Source organism: Leptopilina heterotoma, unplaced genomic scaffold (assembly GCF_015476425.1).
Source record: "Leptopilina heterotoma isolate Lh14 unplaced genomic scaffold, ASM1547642v1 Lhet_316, whole genome shotgun sequence".
NCBI lineage: Eukaryota > Metazoa > Arthropoda > Insecta > Hymenoptera > Figitidae > Leptopilina > Leptopilina heterotoma.
Genome location: NW_025111016.1, coordinates 730,553 through 753,682, shown reverse-complemented (window position 1 = coordinate 753,682; position 23,130 = coordinate 730,553). Strand labels below are relative to the sequence as shown.

The following is a 23,130-nucleotide window of genomic DNA, read 5'->3' as shown; positions in this document are numbered from 1 at the left end:
AACGCTATGGCCATCATTACATATCAAGTTCTATATATTTTTCCTGTAATATTCGAGTAAGAATACACCAGCATGCAAAATTTCAGCTCTCCATGTCGAATAGTTTAGAAGTTAAGGGGGGGGGAATGGTCACTTTTTATGCATTTTTGGCCAAAAATCTTGTTATTTCCTTGACAACGCTATGGCCATCACCTCCAATCACATTCGCTATATTTTTCCTGTAATCTACGAGTGAAAATACATATCTGGACCAAATTTGAGCTCTTCAGGTCAAATAGTTTAGCCGCTAGGGGGGGGGACACGATTTGGCTACGGACAACAGAGTCTCACCAATAGGGTTCCGCCGATACACCGTAGGTGTACGGAACCCTAAAAACGAGATATCGTAGTAAGCATTTTTCATTTTTAAAATAATCGCATGTAGAAGCCGAAGTTTGAACTTGAATAGTTGAAGATTTTGCATAGCAAAGAGTTATAACATTTTTACCACTTTTAAAGCGTACTCGAAGAAACATTTTTTCAAAATTTAAATAAAATTGTAAAAAAAATCGATTTTTTCAAGAATAGCATCCGAAGAAACACTTTAAATTGTTTATTTATAAAACATTAATAAAAAATGGCGTTTTTTATGTCCCATGAAAAATATAAAAATATTTTCATATTTTATGTAGGTACCTTTTTGAGTTTAGCGTTGAGAAAAAAATTGAATCAGTTATTTTTAAAATTTTTAGGTAACAATTTCGCAAAAAAAATTTGATGATCTTAAAAATTTCAAAAACTTATTTTGATCACAACAATTGTAAAATAATTTATAACATTTAAAATAAATTGTTTTTAAGTTTAATTGATTCCTAAGAGAAATCCTGACTCAGTTATAATATGTATGGTATTAGAATGATAAAAAGTTTTTATATTTATATTTTTTAAGCCACGGGAACGTACATATTGGTATGCCATTCAACAATATGCGAGCGAACATGAACCGGTGGAGGAGGGAGAATTTACCACCAAATCCAGAAAATATGGAGTCATTTGCCAGACTGATAAACAGTAAAGAATGGAATCATTTAAGAAACTACGACAACGGTTCCCTTCAATTCCACTTAACTAAAGACGAAATAGATCCATCAATTGTCTTTCTTGATCCCAATTTTGTCGCAGACCTTTTATCAAACTCAGAGTTGTACATCGATATTTCAAAAGAGGCCATTCCGACCAACATTGGCTGCGAACAAATCCTAACAATTATGAGCGTCAATAACGGCTACGTAAGTAATAATCAGATTATAAATTTTATAACAAAATTTAGACTCTTTTAAATTATATATTAATATTTTGATTTGACAGGGTTGCCGCAAAAATTTAATTTTGCTTTTCCCTGATTTCCATACAAAATTTTGACTTTCTCTCTGACCCTAAGAAATATTTTGTTTTACTCTAAAAATGATCAAATACTCAAAAAATGTTCTATTGTATTTATTAATGAATTTCTTTAATTGGAAAATAATTCGAAAATATCAATAACTTTTTTTTCAAAAAACATTTTAAAAATTAGACTTTTTTTAAAAGTCAAAATTCAAATTGCTCTAACTTTGTCCCTAATTATTCGATTTTGCCCATTTTCTGGATTTACACTCTTGGAAAGTATATAAACCGAACCGACGAAAAGTTGTTTTGCATTTTTATTCATGCAAGGTTGCACACATATTTTTTTATAACATTTTTTCGAATTTTTTCTCTAATTTTGTCCCTAGTTGTCATTTGTCTTATTTTGTGCATCCATACTCTTCTTTTATTTAGAAAGTTAAATTTTTTTCGACAAAATGATAAAAATTATTTGCAAAATGTTTTGCAACTTTAAAACAAATTTTAGAAAATTTTTTTTTATTATTAAAATTACATAGGGTGACCCCCAGAGACGTTTCAGTTCAAAGGAGTTTAAAAAATATTATCTAGTTAAAAAGTTATGGATAAATTTAAAAAAATGACGTCACAAGTTATTTTTCAATTATCCGATTCGTCTCAGCCTTAGTTTTTCTCACTCGTTAGGTTTTTTCTACAAATATCTTTTTTTGTGAAAATTCTCTAAAAAATTTTTTTTATTTTTTGCAAGAAACATTTTAAAAATTAGACTTTTTTAAAAGTTATAATTGAAATTGTTTTATCTTTGTCCCTTATTATTACATTCTGCCCATTATTTTTGGATTTACACTCTTGGGAAGTATAGAAACTTAGATCAATAAGGGCGTCGCAGGGAAAATTTTTTTTCTATTTTTTTGCATGCATTTTTTTTGACAAAATTGGCCAAAAATGGTAATTTTTAGTCTGCAAAAGTACACTTAGCTTATTGCCATCTTTAACCCTTTGAAGCATGGTGGGAATCCCTATTCCCACCTAATTTCTTTCAGATTTTGGCTTATAAAGCATGCCAGAAATAATTTATTTCTAATATTTTGTAATTTTATGTTGCCCAAGATGTTGGCGGATATACCTAACAATACAAAAATCAATATTGTTTAAACTGAAGATTGTTACAAACAAATAAAACATTAAAAAGTGCGTATTTTGCAGCAAAAATTCATTTTTCACGTTGAATTGCATTGAAAATTAATAATAAATGATCATGTAGGTTTTCGGGGTCGCTGATTACGAATCCGATGTCAGTTTTAAAAAATTCAAAATGGCGGATCCAAAATGGCGGATAATTTTTTTTCGAATTCATCGGATTTATTTGAAATTCATAATAGGGGGGTTTTCGGGGTCGCTGATTATGAATTCGAAGTCAGTTTTTAAAAATTCAAAATGGCGGATGATTTTTTTCAAATGTATCGGATTTATTTGAAATTCATAATAGGAGGGATCTTGGGGTCGCTGATTACGAATCCGATGTCAGTTTTTAAAAATTCAAAATGGCGGATCCAAAATGGCGGATAATTTTTTTTCGAATTCATCGGATTTATTTGAAATTCATAATAGGAGGGATCTTGGGGTCGCTGATTACGAATCCGATGTCAGTTTTTAAAAATTCAAAATGGCGGATCCAAAATGGCGTCTGATTGTTTTTCAAATTCCTTATATTCGCTTGAAACTTGTTATTTGGGCGTTTTCAAGGTTGCTGATTGCGAATCTGGAATCAAATTTTTGAAATTCAAAATGGCAGATCTAATAGGACAAAATAGTTTTTCTAAAATTGCTCATTTTCGTTAGTCTTGTTATTTGCAATATTTTGAGGTTACTTGTTATTTGTCGCTCTTAGCATTACCCGGAACTAACGACGAGGACGTGGCGAAATTCTAGTTCCATATTTTTTTTGTATTTTTTGTATTTTTTAAATTTTTTTTAGTTTTAAAATTTTTTTTTTTTATTTTTTGTGTTTTTTAATTTTTTGTTGTATTTAAAATTTTGATGTGCTTTTAGGAATCCAAGCTTTGTTTAATTTATATACAACCACAGTAGTTAAAATCTTTTACAAATTATTTGTGATAATCAGCGAAACAATTTCTTGTAGGAAGTAGACATAAATTCACTTTGCAAATAGAACAACTCCATAACGTCCTTCTTTCATCTTTTTTTGTACTGCACAATGCGCAACGCTTGTAGTGCCCTTTTGGATTGTAAAAAGGCATATGAGCGGACTCTGATCTTCTTTTTTCAAGAGAAATTTGAGGCTTCTGTGGACCTACAACTTCTACTTTCCGTTTTCTACCTTTTGTAGAAGGTAAGTTTTTTGCAACAAGTTTGTCGACAATGTCCAACCTAAATTTTTTTAAAGTTAAACTGGGCTGAAAGTTCTTCTCTTTGTATATAATAAAAGCATTTGTTACAGAAAGATCCAAAAAATGCCAGAACAGTTGTAGCCACCATCTCTTAGATTTTCTGTCAATTTGGTACGCAGATACTAAACGGTCTGAATTATCTACGTAACCCATATGCTTATTATAATCGGAGCACATAAACGGAGAACTAACTTCTTTGAGAGATCCATCTTTTTGCCTTCGAGTAACAGTTATTAGATCTTGAGGATTGTGATAATTCGAGAGAAAATGTACAGGCTTCTTATCAATCCATTTCACCCATCTAATTCCGGTGTTCGATGTTTGAAATTCGCTGTCTCCTATTTTCATATTTTTATCTAACAACTGATTTTTTGGCAATCGCTTTCGATTTTTTTTCACAGTACCACAGGCAAAAATCCTTTCACTTTTTAGCGAAACCATGAGACAAACAGAAGTGAAATAGTTGTCAAAATATACGTGGTGATTACCGTTGACAAGTTCTCGTGTAAGGTCTTTCACGACTCGTGGATCTAATAATTTTTCTGTACTTGCAGTTTTACCCGTATAAATTTGAAAATCACAAACATAACTAGATTCATCTGCACGTACCCAACACTTATAACCTCGTTTTACCGGTTTCGCTGGCATGTATTGCTTCATACTGCTTCTTCCCTTGAAGTTAATCATTGATTCGTCAACAGCCTGGTTTTTTTTCGGTAAGTAATATTTCTTGAATGTCTCATTCAACGTTGTCACCAAAGGACGTATCTTATAAAGTTTATCATATTCTGGACTTCCTCTTGTAGGTTCCTTTGTGTTGTCGCTTAAATGCAAATGGCTAAGAAAAAATCCAAACCGATTTACTGTCATTAATTCACTTATATAATGATCATGCAATTGAGGATTCATCGACCAGCAATCGCGATATGATTTAGGTCTTTTAATTCCCATTAAAATGTTAATTCCTAAAAAAGTTAGTAGTTCGGTTTGATTTACTTCTTTTTGCTTACCTCTTTTTTGCAACAGGTAAATATTAGTTTGTTCAACTAGGAGATTAATAAGTGATTCGGGAAATAAGCAAAAAAATATCTCGATTGGAGAACATACCGCATCCGGAATATTTGGCCCACAATCTTTCGTAAACGGTAGATCAGCTCTCGGTTTACTTACTCTTTTCCATTTTTCTCTTACTTCTAATGAATAATCGTCATCTTCATCAAAATCATTCTCGTCATCAACATCATTGTTGTCAACAGCATTTCTTCTACGTTCCTTACTATTAGTAAGGTCATTCTCTTCAAGATCATCATCGGAGCTGCACAATCCATCAACTGACTCGTTATCACTTGGAATTTCTGCTAATTCGACTTCCATTTGTTTCACTCAATAAAACGTTTTTCTATTATATGTTACTTACAGTCGAATATTTTACAAACACAAATAAAAAATCCTGCGTTTATATCAACCAATTATTTGAGCATTATAATAAAAACATAATATAGACAGGACTAAAATAACAAGGATAAATCGCCGTTGTGTCTGTTATCTATTCGTATGCTTACTTTAGAAGCGCTAAACAATATAAAAATTCAACTAAACATTACTTACCTACACAACATGCAGCAACAATATTGCATTACTTTTGCTCGATAGAAGTGACAATAGTGCAAAGTGAAGAGTGGAAAGAGGAAAGTGGAAAGCAGGATGTAGAAAGTGTGGCGTGGAAAGTAAGAAGTGAAAATTGTGAAGTGAGAATAATACAAAATCATCCAAGTTTTGTAATTTGTTAAAATGACATTCGATATGCAACTCGTGACCTAGAAGAACTCTAAGTAACAAGTTTCTAGTAGAAATGAACAATTATTGCAAAATTCTACCGCTATATTAGATCCGACATTTTGAATTTGAAAAATGTGATTCCGGATTCGCAATCAACAACGTCTCCAAATCACCCACATAAAAAATTTCAAGCAAATCCAATGAATTTAAAAAAGCATCCGCCATTGTGGATCTGACAATTTGAATTTTGGAAAACTGACATCGGGTTCGTAATCAGCTACCCAAAAAACTCATCTGTTATGAATCTTAAGCGAATCTGATAAAATTGAAAAAAAATCTTACCCCATTTTGAATCCGCCATTTTGAATTTTTAAAAACTGACCTCGGATTCGTAATCAGCGACCCCAAGAACCCCCCTGTTATAAATTTCAAGTAAATCCGATGAATTTGAAAAAAATCGGCCGCCATTTTGGATCCGCCATTTTGAATTTTTAAAAACTGACCCCAGATTCATAATCAGGGACCCCAAAAACCCCCGAGTAACAAATTTCAAGTGAATTTGGCCAATTTTAAAAAATAAGTCCGCCATATTGGATTCGCCATTTTGAATTTTGAAAATATGGAAAATCCGACTTCAGATTCTTAATCAGCGACCCTAAAAACCCCCTAAAGTGTACTTGGTTATTAAATCTCTTTACTAGAAAAATGTATGCTTCAAAGGGTTAAATTGTAATGAATTTTTTTCAAATTATCCGATTCGACTCAGGTTACTTTTTGCTCAATCGTTAGTCTTTTCTGCAAAAAACCTTTTTGAAAAATTGTGAAAATAATTTCTTTTTGTTTCTTTTAGTCAAACATGTCAAAAATAGGCATTTTCTCGAAACTCAAATTTTTGAAGCTTTTCTTTAACTTTCGCCATCTTCAAATTGCTCTAACTTTTTTGCTAATTATCCGATTAGACTCAGCCAACGTTTTTCTGACTCGTTAGTCGATTTTTATTAATATTTTTTATTTTTTCCACTTGCGTTCATCAAAACTTAAAGTTTTGTTACCAGAGATTTTTTCTACGATTGTTTAACACCAAATAGAAGCCTTTAAGGTCTGAGGTCTTTAAAAAGATGAAAGAAAAGATTTTTTTTCAGATTCTATTTTATAGTCCGTAACTTATATCATTAAAACCCTTATTTCTAGTCCTTTTTATATTACCACATCTTATACGAGGGCATTGTTCCTTGTTCTTGTAACTTAATTCTTTTATTTCTCAATAATCTTCTCTACCCATTTTATTTTTACAACTCTTAAAACAGGGAGGCCACATGTCAGTAAAGTCAGGAAAAAATTTTTTGGCTGGGAAATTAGGAAAATTGAAACTTTTTCATGTTTTCCTATAAAAAGAATCTGGCACTGATGACTTCAGATTCTCGTCAAAGTCTTCTGAAAGTTTTTTCTTCTTTAAATTAAAATTTTATTGCAATATTATTGCGTTAATTATTAAATAGATGCAAATTATAAAGATTGAAAAATTAAATTTTTTATAACAATCAGTAAATGTCGTTCGATTAAACATTCACAATATGTGGATTATCATAAAATTAACTAATTTTACGATAATCTTTTAAATTTTTTCTGTTTCTGTAGGGACAGTCGAAAACTTATGTCGACTTTTCAAAGAGGATTTGTATTTTGCGCAGGCTTTAACGACGAAAAAATGAGCATTAGGTTTTTTTACAAGGTCGTAACTTATTTTCCCTTTCAAAATACTGACTAAGTGAGCTGATGTTGATAATATGTACTGCTTAACGCAACAATGGAGAAAAGCGGAAAGCAAAGGTACTTTGTGTTCATTGCACGTGACGAAATCCATAAATATTTCTTTTTGTAAATAGCTCACAATAATCCGCTTGATTCCAATCAAAGAGTATACGCTACCCATAATTCTGCGGAGGATGCTTTTTACATCGTTATGTACCTGTTGTAAGCGAGACATCCCTTGATCACCCACTTGATTAGATGAATTGGAAACAACGTTGTTCATGAGACACTTACAGGAAGGACAGGAAGATAAGTAATCACACTGCTTTAAAAGGTGATTAATAACACTAGCAGTGGTTGTTGGTACTGTTCCTTTTTCCGGCAGAGGATCGGTGTTACAAGTTGTAATTTTTGGACGAGATGGTGATAGATTACATGCTGCTTGAGTATGAATAATCGGATCTTGTCCATTTCCAAAACCGAAATAATTTTGATAAGATAAAACAAAATTGCTTCCATCTTCTGCACAGTTTGCACCATCAGAGTGGGTTTTCGTCATATTGTTGACTACCAGTGTTTTAAAAAATCCAATAAATTGGAAACAAGTTGGTTTTCGGTTTGACGTGCCGCAAGATCTAATTCTGCAGAAAAAATTTTCCAACGGGTCTTGGCTGATATGCTTTGTTTTTAAATTTTGAAAACCTAATGTTTTTAGAGTACTCCACAAAATTTTAAAGCCCTTTAAGGTTAAAATTAAATTTTTAATAGTAGGTGGTTGCTTTGTAGGTTTCTTCGTTAATGGATCCACATATCTCATAGACTGTAAATTTCGAATTGCTTCGTTGAAAAAAGAAATATGAAATGAATCATCATTTAAGAGAGTTCTGTACGGACTATTTGGATCAGTTCTGACTTTTCCGTTAAGGGGATCCCACTTATCGACATTGCAGATCTAAAATGATTAAAAATCTGCAACGACCGTTTCTTGGAAAATATAAAATATTATTACCTATAAATTTGGAAAACTCATTTTTTATCATGAATACACAGGATGAGTATTTTATTTGTTGTAATTATTTGAAAAAAATTATTGTTAGAAAGTTAAATATGGGCAGTTTCCCTGTAACACATCTTTGACTACTAGCTCAAACTGCAACGACCATTTCTCGAAAACAACGAAACAAAATAATTTTTCCATTTAGGAAATTTAATTTTGTAGGAAAATACGGAGGATGAGACTCATTTGCCATTCAGGAATAAATAAAAACTTTATTTTTTGTAAAGTGTATATGTGACAGCTGTTCGGTAGCACTTGATATTTAATTTACTAGCATTAACTTTTCTTTAACAATTTGAACAAAATAAATCTCTCTCATTGTGTGTCTTTCATCACTAATGAATTTTTACTCAAAAAGAAAACATTATATTTTATTGTTGTTAATTTAAAGCTAAAAATAATCAAAATTTGTCAGTTTTGGAACCTTTGGCGCCATCTCTTGGTTCTATGAACTACTAAAAGCTGTCACATGTGTTCTTCTTGTTGTAAATTGCTATACAAAACAGTTTACATAAATTAAAGTTTTTTATTGTTGTTTTCATATGTAATGAATCTTATTATGTGTATTTTTTATTAAAATTAAGTTTGCTAAATGGGAAAATTATTTTGTTTTGTTGTTTTCAAGAAAAGGTCGTTGCAGTTTGGGCTCTTGGAAACTGACCATATTTAATTTTCTAACAATATATTTTTTTTAATAATTACAACAAATAAAATACTCATCCTGTGTATCCATGATAAAAAGTGAGTTTTCCAAATTTATAGGTAATAATATCTTATATTTTCCAAGAAACGGTCGTTGCAGATTTTTAACCATTTTTGATCTGCATTGTCGGTATGTGGGATCCCCTTAAACGCGTCGGCCAATTTATTGCAGAAACACAAGAACCATGCAGTGTTTTTGGCTTCAGAAGGCATTTTTCGTGGACCCAATGAAGTATTCCGTTCTGGAAAAGATGTATATATATTATAAAGCTATACATATATAAAAATATGTAAAAGTATGTTGCATAACTCAGGACTGAGTAGAGCAACGTTACTCCAAAATGTGCTGCAAATCGTTCTCTTTTTTAGTGTGTATGTGTATTTTACTGAGTATATTTTTTGTGAAAAATAGAAAAAATACCAGCTCCTCCGGCAAGTCCTTCGATGCGGCTGGCAACAGACAAACTTAAAGTTTGAATAGCGTTTTTAACGCTCATTTTTTTTATCTTGTTCGGATAAATGTGTCGTTCTGTCAATTTCGGGAGAAATCGCTGCTTTTGAAGTCCGTGAACATCAATTTCATACGCAGTTATTATATGGTCCCAGTTAGCAAAAGTTCTATTTTTCTCCTCTTTTTTCGCATGGAAATCAAATTCCAAGTTCTTGTTGAGTAAATTGTTACGTAGTCCTTTAATTAAATGCGGTGCATCAAACAAGGGAATTATTTCAACTTCATGAACTACAAATTTTCCACCTGTAAAATAATTTTAATTATTTTAATTAAAAAATATTTTTAATTTGTTTAGTTGAATATAAAGATTTGTAAATTTAATAAGTGCTAAGAATAATTTTTTTTCAATATTGTTTATCGCTCGGAAGTTAATTATGAAATAATATAAAGAATATAACACTTACGAGTATCAAAGTAATCTTGACCTTTTACTTTGATTGTGTCTTGAATCAATGTATTGATTGCTGACTGATTACTCGATCCTAAATCGCAAACTGTAGCCACGACATTTAAACCAGCATCTTTAACGACTCCAATAATTTCCTTAATGCAGTATAACAATTGAGGTGTCTTGGTTTGTTGCTCGCAAAAGTTAAAAGATATAGGAATAGTGTCGCCAGAATCTATAAGCATTCTTTAACAATTTTTTTAGCGTTGTCATGCTTGGTAAAGGGAGAAAACTTCTTAAATATCTATAGCACTTTGCAGAACTCTTGTAAATTGAGAGACATAGAATTTCTTCTTCTGGAGTGTATCTCCTACCAGTTAAATTCCGATCGCTGTTTCTAATTATCATGTTTATGAAACTTTGTTGAGTGAAAGACAATTTATTGAAAATCTTATGGAATTTTTTAGAAGAACAACATTCACTGGGATTCTTTAATTTTCTTTCGTACCTATGCCGAAGAGGAAGGGGTTTCATCAAAGTGAATAAACATTTACATCAAGTTCTTATTAAAGTAACGTTTATTATCATAGTATCTAAAAAGAATTTTTAAGCATGGAAAAATATTTTGCAATGATCGCATCAATTAATTACAGAATTATGACAAAATATAAATATAGACGAACAGTACTAGTATAGCGTTGATACAATTAACTTACAGCTAACAATTTTCTGGCCTGTATATAATTTTATTCATAAAAAGCAAAGTAGATTGTATATCATCAAAACCTATATTTTTATTCATTTTAAAGAAAAAAATTCATGCTTCTTTGGTAAAAGTAGAAAAAGTCTAATAAAAATAAGTTGTATAAGTGTACTAATTTTATTTCTTCGAAGCATATATATGTTTAAAAATGTTTTAAAAGATTATTTTATAAATATTGAAATACAATTATTTTAACAAAATTGTTTATAAAACTGACCAATTGAACTATTATTTATTAAATTATTTAAAATCCAATATTGCTTTGCGTAGTAATTGCACATTTTCATTGAATACAAGTGCTCTCATTATGGTCATCAAAATTGCCTATGAAAACACTTTATTTTAAAGACAGCGATTGGAGCACAGGAACTGACACAAGTGCGCAGCAATGGTATACATATTTATTATTATTTAAATTAATAGTATTTATTTAAATAATTTACTTTTAAAGGCTTTAAAATTTTTTATGTACAGCTGACTATAAAATACTTGTGTCATAAATTGCAATTTTAATTGCCAAATTAATTTTTTTTTATTGTGAATAAGTAAATAGATTTTAAAAACTATTTATATTTTTGAAAAAATATATTTAATTTATATAAAAATCATAACTTTGATGATATAAATCTTTTCATATTAAATAAATTAATAAGCACAATACTATTTTAAACTACTTTCAATGTGAATAAATTTACTACAATATAATTTAATATTTCTACAAAGATATAATTTTTTAACTAGCATTTACATACAAGCAATGTGTGCCATAGTCATCGTAGATTGCAATTGAGTAAAATCCGATTTTCATAACATGATACCTCTTAAATTTCTTTGACATGTTGTATACCACTTCCCGTTTGTTCTGCAATTCATCGTAGAGCTTACGTTTACGTGGAGAATCCAGATCACTCTGCCTCCAACGTGACCGATTGTTAGGTCTGCTTTTCGGACTTTTTGGAGTAGATGTGAAGTCCTGTTTTGCAGAATCCTCAACAGGAGTTGTCACTCTGACAGGATTTTCTACTGAACGATTATTCAGTTCTGCTGGCAGAGGAATTTGTAAAACAGGAGTTGACACTCTGACAGGATTCTCAACTGACGGATTATTCAGTTCTGCTGACAGAGGAATTTCTAAAGTTTCCTACATAAAAAAATTATTTTTTTATTATTATTGTTATTTTTATTATTATATTAATATTAATTTATATATATATAATATTTTTTTAATTCTATATTTTAAACAAATATTTACAGAAAAATTCGAAAATAAAATTTTTTAAATTGTTCTTATATATAATTTTACTGTATATTTATTTTATATTTATTGATTGAATAATTAATAATAATTGAACAAAAAAAAGAAAAAGAAAAGAAAAATAAATGGACTAAAAAGAACTAGTGAAATCGTCAGAATTAAATTTATATCTCACATTCGTTAACACCGGTGGATTAATTTCTCTAAATTCACTGTCGAATTTATGCAATTCGATTTCAGTTAGTTTCCTAAACCATGGTGATGTAACACTTTGACTTTCGCACAGAGAACTTGGCAAACACAATCCATTATCTATGTCAAGAGGTATATTCTCCAATGTGACATCTTCGGGTAAATATAATGTCGGTACTGCATCGTTTCTTAATCGCAAGGAATCGTTTTGCGTTGTAAAAACAGACTCAGGAGAGATATGTTTTCTGCAGACAAATAATCGCCTTCTTGAAATTTCCTTGTCAGGCAAAGTTCTTAAACCTGCGTGTTTAATGGCATCCATCCATTTGGATCGAATCGATGCTTTTATTGGAATACGATGTCCAAAGTGCTTATTCGTATTATTCTTGACCGAATCACATCCGGGAACAACACACTTCCTGTTGTCGATTTCGAGGTTAACCTCCGACATAATTTTAATCAAACAACACTCACAGCATGTGATAAGGTACTTAAATTTAATTTAATTAAGTGTATAAATTAATTATACACTACTATTTAAATTCTTCATTCAAATTGACAAAATGTCAAATTGAAATTATATTATAAACACTAATTGACACTAATTCAAGCTATAAACATAAACAGCCGGTTGTCACATGGCGACCGTCGCGTTCCACTTACGTCGACTTTCCCCTCGCCCTCAAGATAGCAGCGCTACCTGTGAGAGACCCCGAACTAATCTGAAATTAAATTCGCCATATTTTCTAGTGGAGTTGACCGAGCCTGCTCTTCGCTGAAATCTTTAGTTAACAAAATTTCTATTTCATAGAACGTATGAATATCATAATTTCTATCCAAGAGAATATCAATTTTACAAAATCGTTCCTGTCATCAAATGTTTATTTATTTAAATATTTATTTACGAGAATTTGGATTTAATTGACTATTGTTTTGAAGTTGGTTATCAAAAAGGTTATTTTCAAATACGAAAAAGAGATTAAATCAAAGTAATAGCTTTCTTCAAATCACCAATTTCATTTAAATACAAAATATGTTATTGACAGTTCACAGTGTGACTTGAGGTAAAGAAATAACATTTAAAGTTGTTAAAAATGTTTCCGTTTATTAATGAACAATTAGATTTCTTTTTGGAAACAATGTTATTCTATAACAAAACAAGAGAAACTCACGAGTTATAACATGGAATGAAAATGAGATATTCTATGCTGTGAAAAGTATAAAAATATGGTTTCACTTAAATTCTATTTTATAAAATTCAGTTGAATAGAAATTCGGATTTATGAATTCCGAAATAACAATTTTTACAGGATATTTATGTGTTCCATTATAGTCATTTCATAAATCATAACAGGCTCCTAAAATTTTTTTCTTCTAAATCTCTTATTATGAAACTGGTTATAAAATCTTTAATATTGTTATTCTTTACTCTTCTTTCCAAGGAACTCTATAAGAAAGCTCATCAACTTGGACTGAAAAGAGATTGGGAAGAAGATGATGAAATTCGGACGACAGTTCTTTCGCTAATGGCCTTACCGTTGCTGCCGAGAGAACGAATTAGAATTGCGTTAAATCACATTCGAATTAACGTTAACACCGAAAATGAAGGTGTTAATAATTTTATAGACTACGTTTCGACCACGTGGTTGCAAGGCGTACAACCGCATCGTTTATCAGTAAATCGTCAATTTCGTCGCATCATCAACGTCTTCCAGCCATATAGAAACTGTATAGCATCAAGAATTGGTAGCTTTGTAGAAATTTGGAGTTTCACAAGTAAGTATTATATATTGATTATTAAGTTCAGAAAATTTACACTAATACTTTTCGTATACTCTATTATAGAGTTGCTACGGTCAGGGAAAACCTTGAAAACCTGGAATTGTCAGAGAATTTTTTCTCGGTCAGAGAAAACCTGAAAATGTCAGGGAATTTTATAAAATACTTTTTTTCAAAAATAAATTTGACGTATGTGAATCGCGTAAATTTCAGTTTTTAATTATTTCCTGAAATTTTAATAAATTCTTCAAAACAATACACTTTTTTTCTTAATTCGTTACAAAATTTTTCAAACAAATTCAATTAAAATTTAAAGAGTTTAATTTTCTAGCAAAAATTTTAATAATTGTTTGCAGTATAATTATTAATTATAATTATATGTTAAAAAATCGACATAATCAATAATTTTCTAGAAATTTTAATAAAATTCAATTATTAAGTGTTTCATTTTAATTATTAAAAAACACGATTATTTTAAAAACTTGAAATAAATTGTTGATATTTTTTATTTTTATATTATATGTGACGCGCTCCCAAGAATTCAATTATTTTCAAAAAATTTAATAAAATGCCACACAGACATTTAATTATTCTCATAAATTTTAATAGAATTTTTTTTGTAAAATTTAATTACTTCAATATCTACTATTTTCATAAAATTTCCAAGCAAAATTCAATTATTTAAAAAAAATTTTGTAAACATCTTTGTAAAAATTCAATTCTTTTCATGAACTATCGTCTCAGACTACAAAGAAATCTCTTTGTGCGAATAAAGAGAAAAAATTATTTCTTTGTTTCTTTTGAAAAACATGACAAAAATTAAGCATTTTTTCTATGATCAATTTTAATCAACAGTTGATTTAATCAACTCGTTAGGTTCTTCTGCAAAAATCCTTTTTTATGAAAATTCTATAACAAAATTTTTTTATTTTTTTTGCAAAAAACATTTTAAAAATTGCATTTTTTTCAAAAGTCAAAATTCAAATTGCTCTAACTTTGTCCATAATTATTCGATTTTGCCCATTATCTGGATTTACATTCTAAGAAAGTATAGAAACTCAGATTTATAGGAACGTCACAATTAAAAATTCAAATTGCTCTAACTTTGTCCATAATTATTCGATTTTGCCCATTATCTGGATTTACATTCTAAGAAAGTATAGAAACTCAGATTTATAGGAACGTCACAATTAAAAATTTTTTTGCATTTTTTTCATGCAAGATATGGAAACTTATTTTTTTTATAACATTTTTTTCAATATTTACCCTAACTTTGTCTCTATTTATGCCAATTGGCCCATTCTGTGCGTCTATACTGTTGATTTATTTAGAAAGTCAAATTCTTTTCGACAGCGTGATAAAAAAAAATTTTTTTTATTTTTAATTCACGTAGAGTGGCCTCTAGAAATGCTCCAGTTAAAAGGATTTGAAAAAAGTCTAGTTAAAAAGTTATGGATTTTTAAAATTTTCAAAAAATTTAGGAAAATGACGTCACAAGCCTCATAAATGGCCAGAAATGGGTATAACAATGGTCAATTTTTAGTCTACAAAAAGTGAACTAACAGATAGCCATCTTTATATTGTTACAACTTTTTTTCTAATTATCAAATTCGACTCAGACTACATTTTTCTGACTCGTTAGGCTCTTTTGCAAAAATCCCTCCTTATGTAAATTCTGTAAAAAAAATTTTTAGCTTTTTTTCAATAAAATTTTTAAATTCTTTTAAATTTATTAGCAGGACAAGAAAGAAGTAAATATTTTTGATGAAAATTAGGAAGAAGTCAGGAAATTGAAATATAGAATTTGGTCGTCAAGTTAATTTTTTTGATATTTACTCTTTTACTACTTTTTTTTAGTTTGAAAGATACTTTTTGCTATTTCTTTAAAATGAATTATCGAGTGCGAAGTCTGCAGTTTTTATTAAAAATTTTGGGTGATGAAGAGTTAATCAACAATAATTTACCTATATGGGTGATTCTCCCGAAATACTCCTTTTTGTGAGTTACAAACAGAAAAGAAAAAAAATTATTATTTATGGATTAATGCAGTCAATTATATTGAGCTTTCAAAAATCTACCACCTCTATAGCATGATCATGCTAACTTTTAGCTTTTAAAGTATATATTTTAAATTAAAATTTACAAAAAAATTAAGAGGTTAAAATTTGGCGCCGGCGTTTTTTATTATATATATTTTTCTATTTACAAAAAATTATTTAAAAATTATAATTTATTAATATTATCTGTAAATTTTATAGATTTTGAAATACTTACAGTTATCAAAAATCTCTTTAAACAATTGTCAAAAATTATTTTTCATACATTTTAGGTTCACTTTTCACTGGCAGTTTGTAAACAACCGACAATCATATCAATTTTTAATTTTTATTCAAAAAAGTGAGAGGAATGACGGGTGAGAGGAATGACGATTTCAACATTTTTTAATTTTATTTAATTGACAAATAATTTTCCTCCAGCTTAGAATGCCCTATCATGTTTATAAAGGATAACTTTATGTGAAAAAAATTTGCGATCAATTTATATATATTAATATTGTTTTTATTAGGGGTGAGAGGAATGACGCTTTAGGTTGTGAATCTCTGCTTATGTCTCAATTTTAATTTTTTTAACGCAAAATAATGACATTTTTTAAAAAGTAACTTAAGAAATTAATATTAGAGATGTTAATTTAAATATTGATCACAATAATTAAGCAATATCTCTACCCACAGCAAAAATATTGGATAATATTCAACGAGTGAGAGGAATGACGCGGTACTACATGACAAATTTCATTTTCTATATTTAAAAAAACTACACGACATATTTTATTTATATTTTTGAAAATTATTCTTAAATATCATAACTTTTAGAAAAAATTAATAAAGTACCAATTTTCATGTTTTAAATAATTGTTTTACCTATTGAAAAAATGAAAAGCACTTAGATGACAGGTTAGAAAATCGATTTTGAGGTGGTAAAATATTTTAAAAATGTATTAAACAATAAAATTTTACAACTTTTTCTTGCAGAACATTTAGAAAAAGTGATAAAATAGGGAAATATGACTTGGTATTTTCCCAAATGATTATAATTATTTAGAAAATCTTGATTACATGCAAAATGAGGTTTTTTGGAGAATCACCCATATACTATTTCGTATTTTAGGAAAGTGATTTTACTGCAGAGTCGACTCTTTCTGGACAAGGAAAAAATAACCGGCAGAAGGCATTATGGAATACAATGTTCGAAAGTGGAAAATCGAGGTCTAGAATCTAGAATGAACAACGCATGAAACAATTTAGAGTCAAGAAGATTGTCCATGGCAGAATTTATAGTCAACGCAAAATATATTGTCGTAGAACCTAATCTCGACTTCTTGGGAGTCAACATTCAAAATGATGGCCTAATTCATCTAATTGGTCCAGGTGAAAATGGTTTCAATTTGAAATTTTATATAATTTCAATTTTCAGTTAATTTAATCAGAAATTTTAAAAAACTTATATTTTTGAATAATTTAAATAATACAAATTCTTCCGAAATTTGGTAATTTTTTAAATATTAAATATATATTTCATTAATTTTAAAAAATAATGAACTTATAGGAGAATTTTAGTTAAAAACATTTAAAAAAGTTAAATTTTGGAAAATTTTTTACAGGAATTCAATTAATAATTTTTTTTTACAAATTTCTTTGTAATAATTTCATAATTTTTTTAATTAATGAAATTGTTTACAGAAAATCAATTTTCTTTTGTAAATAATAAAATTGTGCTTAAATTAAAAATCCAACTATTTTAATTATTAATGAAACTCATCAAAAATTTCGAATGTTCAATAAATTATTCATTTTTGTATTCAAAGAAATGAATTCTTTTAAAATTTTCTAATTAATATTGATTTAAAATTTAATTTCAGTAAAAATTTTAAATAATAATTGAATTTTGAAAACATTATAGCGTGAATTTTTATAAATAATTGAATATTGAAAAGGTTTCAAATTAGGGTCTTTGAAAATATGAATTTCTAATACATTTAATTCACAATTCTGTCAAACCTTGGAGTGCGAAATCAAAGGTATCTGTAGGCAGATTTCCCAAAATTCCCTAAGCAAAAAAAGAAAAAATATATATCGATATTATTTCAGAAATAATTGACAATGAAGCCGATCCTGTTGAAGAAGGAGATACCGGAGGTAATTACATTTCTTTGATATAGCCTGTTAATATTTATATTACCCTAGCGGGTTTGGTGAACCGAACTCTGACCAAGTTTGGTCGGAGTTTGGTTTGAGGCAAAATAATTTAAATATTTAGTGAAATATGATGTAAAAATAATAAATAATGTCAAAATAGGCATTCACACCGTGCAGGAAGACAAATATTATCAACTTTCTTTGTGGCAACTTTCTGTTACTATTTTATGATTCTACAAACCTTCCTGATGAAAATGCTACTTTGACCAAAATCGTAAGAGCTAATTTTTCAAAAATATTTGAATATTTATATAAATTTTCGATGCAAGTTAGCGTAGAATATAAAATTATATACATATATATGTTTTTTAATGTCTTTTAAACAAACAAACGTCTCGAATATCGATCGTATCGTTCGTCAAATGTTTCTTTGTGTTTAGACAAAAAAATTATGGTTTAGTTGTCAAAATTAAAAATGGCAATTGCTGTAGTTAATTAAATCAATTTGTGAAATATTTTTGAGTAGCGCTCGTTTAATTCTATAAAGTAGCTAGTTCTAAAATAGTTATTAACATGTCTGAGTTTCTTGGAAAAACTCATGAAGAAAATAGAGGGAAAGTGTGCGCTCCGTGTGGTAAGAAAATCAAATACGGAGGAAAAAGTGCAAATCGTTTTCTTATAACTGATAAAATTTGTGAAAGAATAAAATGTTTCATCGATCCTGATTTCTCTACTCAAAACAGTAAATTTCCAATTGGTATTTGTGCAACATGTTCTACAACTTTGGTTGAACACGAAAAAGGTATCAATAAAAGGCCTCTACCACCAAGGATAAATTACGAGGATATTCATCTAAAAAAGGATACGCGGTCGGGAACTTTTGAAATTTGCACATGTTACATTTGTCTGACGGCAAGATGTAATTATCACAAAAAACCAGAATATTCTCGTCATGAAGGTCGCCAATTTAATACAATAATTGATGAGCATAACGGAAAATACGGAAAAGAAATAAATAGTAAATTATCGATTGCTTCATTTGACGACAACAATCCCGTTAAAATTGATAAAATTTCGAAAAGTATATCACTGTGTAGTAAATGTTATCAACCATTTGGAAAAGGCAAAATGCATTCTTGCAGTGATAAGAGCATGTCTGTAGCCTCGATAAAAAATATTTTAGAAAATTTACCTCAAAAGCAAGTGGAACAAGTGGTTAGTTCAGTTGTGAAAGACTTAAAAAGTAAGGAAGTCCCAGAAAAATCGTCAATTGTGCTGAGTAATGAAAGAGGTAAACCGACAGTTCTTTATACAAAATCTATTTCAAATAAAAATGACTTGTTCTCTAACGATGATCTAGACAATTTCGCAGTTAACTCAAATTCTTCAGTCCGCGGACTCAGAAAATTAACCAATTTCATACGTTCTAAGGTAGGCCGTAATTCAGTTCCTAAAAGATATGCCGAGCATTTTACAGAGAAGCAAAGAAAGTTAGATTACCTCTATAAAAGTGATACGTTTTCTTTTGATACGTCAAAATCAAAAGAGCAGAGGCCTGTAATTTGGGCTGACGCTACAGATTTAGTAGAAGCAGTAGTAGAAGCAAGAAAATTCATTGGATTTTACTCCGTAAAATTAATGGCAGATGGGGGTGGGGATTTTTTCAAACTTTGCCTAACCATACTTCCAGAAGATTATTCTTCTGAAGAATGTGAACAAGATTGCTTCGAAGAACCATCGAAAAAAAGAACGAAATTGTACGCTGAGGGTGGGTCCGCTGGTTGCAAAGCAAAACTGACGAGTGTGAAAAGAACTATTATTCTTGGTATCGTTCCAGACATAAAGGAAACATATGAAAATGTGAAAATTTTATTTGATTTAACGAAAATTAATGATGTTTCATTCAAAATGGTTTGCGATTTTAAATTAATGTTGTTAGTCAACGGAATGCAAACAGCAACATCTACATTTCCGTGTCCGTACTGCTTCGTTACTTTGAAAGAATTGCGCTGTATCGGAGAGGATCATTCTGAAAATGCAGATTGCGAAAAATCGGTTTCTCTTAAAACATACGGAGATTTGAGAAAAGACTTTTATAAATTTGAGAGTATGAAGAAAGTTAAAAAATTTGCTCCTGAGTGCCACAGCACTGTAAATCTGCCTCTTCTCACCGAAGCTGATGATGTATGCGTTCTTGAGAAATGCATTATACCCGAATTACATGTTCTTCTGGGCTTTGTTAATCATTTGTTTTGGGATGGACTCGTACCCATCTTAACAGAACCAGTGGCACTATTATGGCCGAAAAAACTTAACCTTGTTACTAAAAATTACCATGGACGCCAATTTGAAGGTAACGCCTGTCGTGTTCTGCTTAAATCGGCTGATATGCTTAAGGACAAGGACATATGTGGCGAAGTTGGTGAGCTACGTGTATTACCATTCATCAACGCTTTTAAAGCTATGGATAAGATAGTTGGCAACTGCTTTTCAACAAAGAAAATCGAACCAGAAACTGTTCAAAATTTAAATAAATTAAACAAAATTCTACCAGCAACGGAAATTTCGAAGACCTTAAAAATCCATGTTCTGCTAGATCATTTTATGGACTGTGTCAATTTTTTGGATGGAGATGGACTGGGAAATTGGTCTGAACAAGCCGGCGAATCGATCCATCATGAGTTTTTAATTCACTGGAATCGCCGAAAAGTGTCTTCCTTTGATAATCCATCCTACATTAATCAACTAAAGTCCGCTGTCATTTCATTTTCATCTTTAAATCTGTAAAATTTGGTAAGTTTTTTGTAATTAAAATAAAGAAAATAACCTTTTGCAAAGTACAAATAGTAAATATAATTAAAATACATTTTTACGCAATCTTATTAAAATAAAAGTCATTCATATTCATTTATTTTCGATAAATTAGCTCTTACGATTTTGGTCAAAGTAGCATTTTCATCAGGAAGGTTTGTAGAATCATAAAATAATAACAGAAAGTTGCCACAAAGAAAGTTGATAATATTCGTCTTCCTGCACGGTGTGCATTATTTAATTGATTTGGGTGAAAATTATGTTTAATGAAACCGTAATTATGGAATAATTAAGATTTAAAATATTTTGTGTTAATCTGTCAGTTGAAATAGTGTGCAAAATTCACAAATTGTCGATGAAAATTAGTTTAAAACGTCAAGAAAAAGAGCGAATATATATTCTTTAATATTTAAAGTAATTGATTTATTATATAGTTTTGTTAATTACTGCATATTAACAAAAAAAACGTAAATTAAAGCAATAATTTTGTATTCTATTATAAAGTGAAAGTGTATAGTGTCGATAACAGAGGTGTGCAGAAAAATAGCCGCGCTCAAAACACGGTTGGTGGCACTAGTAACAATTTCTCAATACTTAGAGTAGTTGTAATTTAATTATTAAATTTTATTAAAATAGAATATACTGTGAAATAAACTAAAGTTTCAACTATTGAATATATTTATAACGCACCTTCCAAAACCGTCACGCCATCTTGGATTTCCCGACTGACGTTCTTTTGGCGCTTGAATCCCTGGCGCAAGCTTTTGAAGATTCCCGGAATAGCCACGAACTGGTCTGAGACATTTGTCTCATATATTATCGGCTGATTATTGTTTTGGCCCCCCCCAAAAATCCGTGGGGCCTGCGGCGGTGTTCGAAGAGACACCGTCGGGAGTTGGTTGTCCTTTAGTGAAAAGCCCCGCCACCACGGCAAGGTCTACCGAACATATCCAAGATGCCAGTCGTGTCTGGCAGCGAAGCCACTTCTCCCAACTCATCAAAGAAATCAATCATGTCTGGCAGCGGACCCACTTCTCCCAGCCCATCAAAGAAATCAATGATGTTCGGCAGTGGGTCCACTTCTCCCAGTACATCAAAGAAATCAATGACATTTGGCAGTGGATCCGCTTCTCCCAGCACGTCGAAGACATCGATGATGTTCGGTAGTGGACAACCATCGGCGGGGATTATTATTATTATTTTTTTTTTTTTGCTTAGGGACTTTTGGGAAATCTGCCTACAGATACCTTGGATTCCGCACTCCAAGGTTATGTGGGGTTGGTGTGATAAAACAAAAGGAGATAAAAAAAGAAAAATAAATATATAAAATAGTAAACCTAATAAACTGGCGACCCACTGCCAGCCCGACCCACTAAAACCCGTAACCCTTCTTCTGGAGCCCTTTACCCTCCCTCGGAACTGTCGTAAGACTTTAGCCTTCGAGGGTGGCGCTCCAACTCTGTCGCTAATGCGACCTTCTGCTTTTCTCTGCGGTTAACCTGCGTCCATAGTTAAAAAAATTTTTTTTTAACTATTTCAAAGTATAAGCGGAATTTACAGCACAACAATAAAAAAGCAAATTCTAAAAAGTGTAAAAAGTCAAAAGATAAAATTACAAACGGATATATAAAAAAAAGAAAAAATAAACGCGTATAAAATATTGAAAACATAAAACTGTACAAAGATGAATAAAAAACACAAACAATTAAAAAATGTATAAGGACAAATAAATCACAAAATAAATTAATAAAAAACAAACGAACAAAATTAAAAGCTGTTTAAATTACGCTTTTTGGCGGCCGTCGAGATCCTTCCTCGACATAACCCAGATTATGAAGTTCTCGACTTCCCGCCAATTCTCTTCCGACTGGGTCATCAGCGATACCATGTTCTCCGGTGTAACTTGACTGTTTACACCTTCGAACATGGCCCGCCTCTCCAAGTCCCATTTCTTGCATGAGAAGAGGGTGTGCTCCGCGTTGTCCTCAGGGAACTGGCAATATGCACACACCTCGTTCTCGCGTAATTTAAAGCGACACAGGTACGAGTTAAAACACCCGTGACCTGTGAACGCCTGAGTCAAGTAATAGGAAACCTGACCGTGTTTCCTATTTATCCAGGTGGCGAGTGCCGGGATAAGGCGATAAGTCCATCGACCTTTTTCCTCAC

The 23,130-nt window shown here is 30.5% G+C and overlaps 2 protein-coding genes across 3 annotated transcripts in view; one reads left to right on the top strand and one right to left on the bottom strand.

The window, feature by feature from the left end:
- Window positions 1–23,130, bottom strand: part of LOC122504775 (rho GTPase-activating protein 20) — a 172,420-nt gene that overhangs the window by 4,133 nt on the left and 145,157 nt on the right. The gene's annotated exons all lie outside the window — the stretch shown is intronic.
- On the top strand, window positions 1,237–17,366 carry LOC122504776. 2 transcript variants are annotated; one of them, XM_043616016.1, is made up of 3 exons: window positions 1,237–1,268; window positions 13,618–13,951; window positions 17,123–17,366. In XM_043616016.1, exons 1-3 carry the CDS (start codon window positions 1,248–1,250, stop codon window positions 17,128–17,130), a joined length of 363 nt encoding a protein of 120 aa, XP_043471951.1. In that variant the 5' UTR covers window positions 1,237–1,247; the 3' UTR covers window positions 17,131–17,366. The 2 variants fall into 2 exon arrangements, with proteins under 2 accessions (XP_043471951.1, XP_043471950.1); XM_043616015.1 differs by lacking the exon at window positions 1,237–1,268 and having other exon boundaries at window positions 13,535–13,951.

Excerpts from the sequence above, each read along its gene's own strand:
- LOC122504776 (XM_043616015.1), top strand. The coding sequence starts at position 13,564 with ATGAAACTGGTTATAAAATCTTTAATATTGTTATTCTTTACTCTTCTT.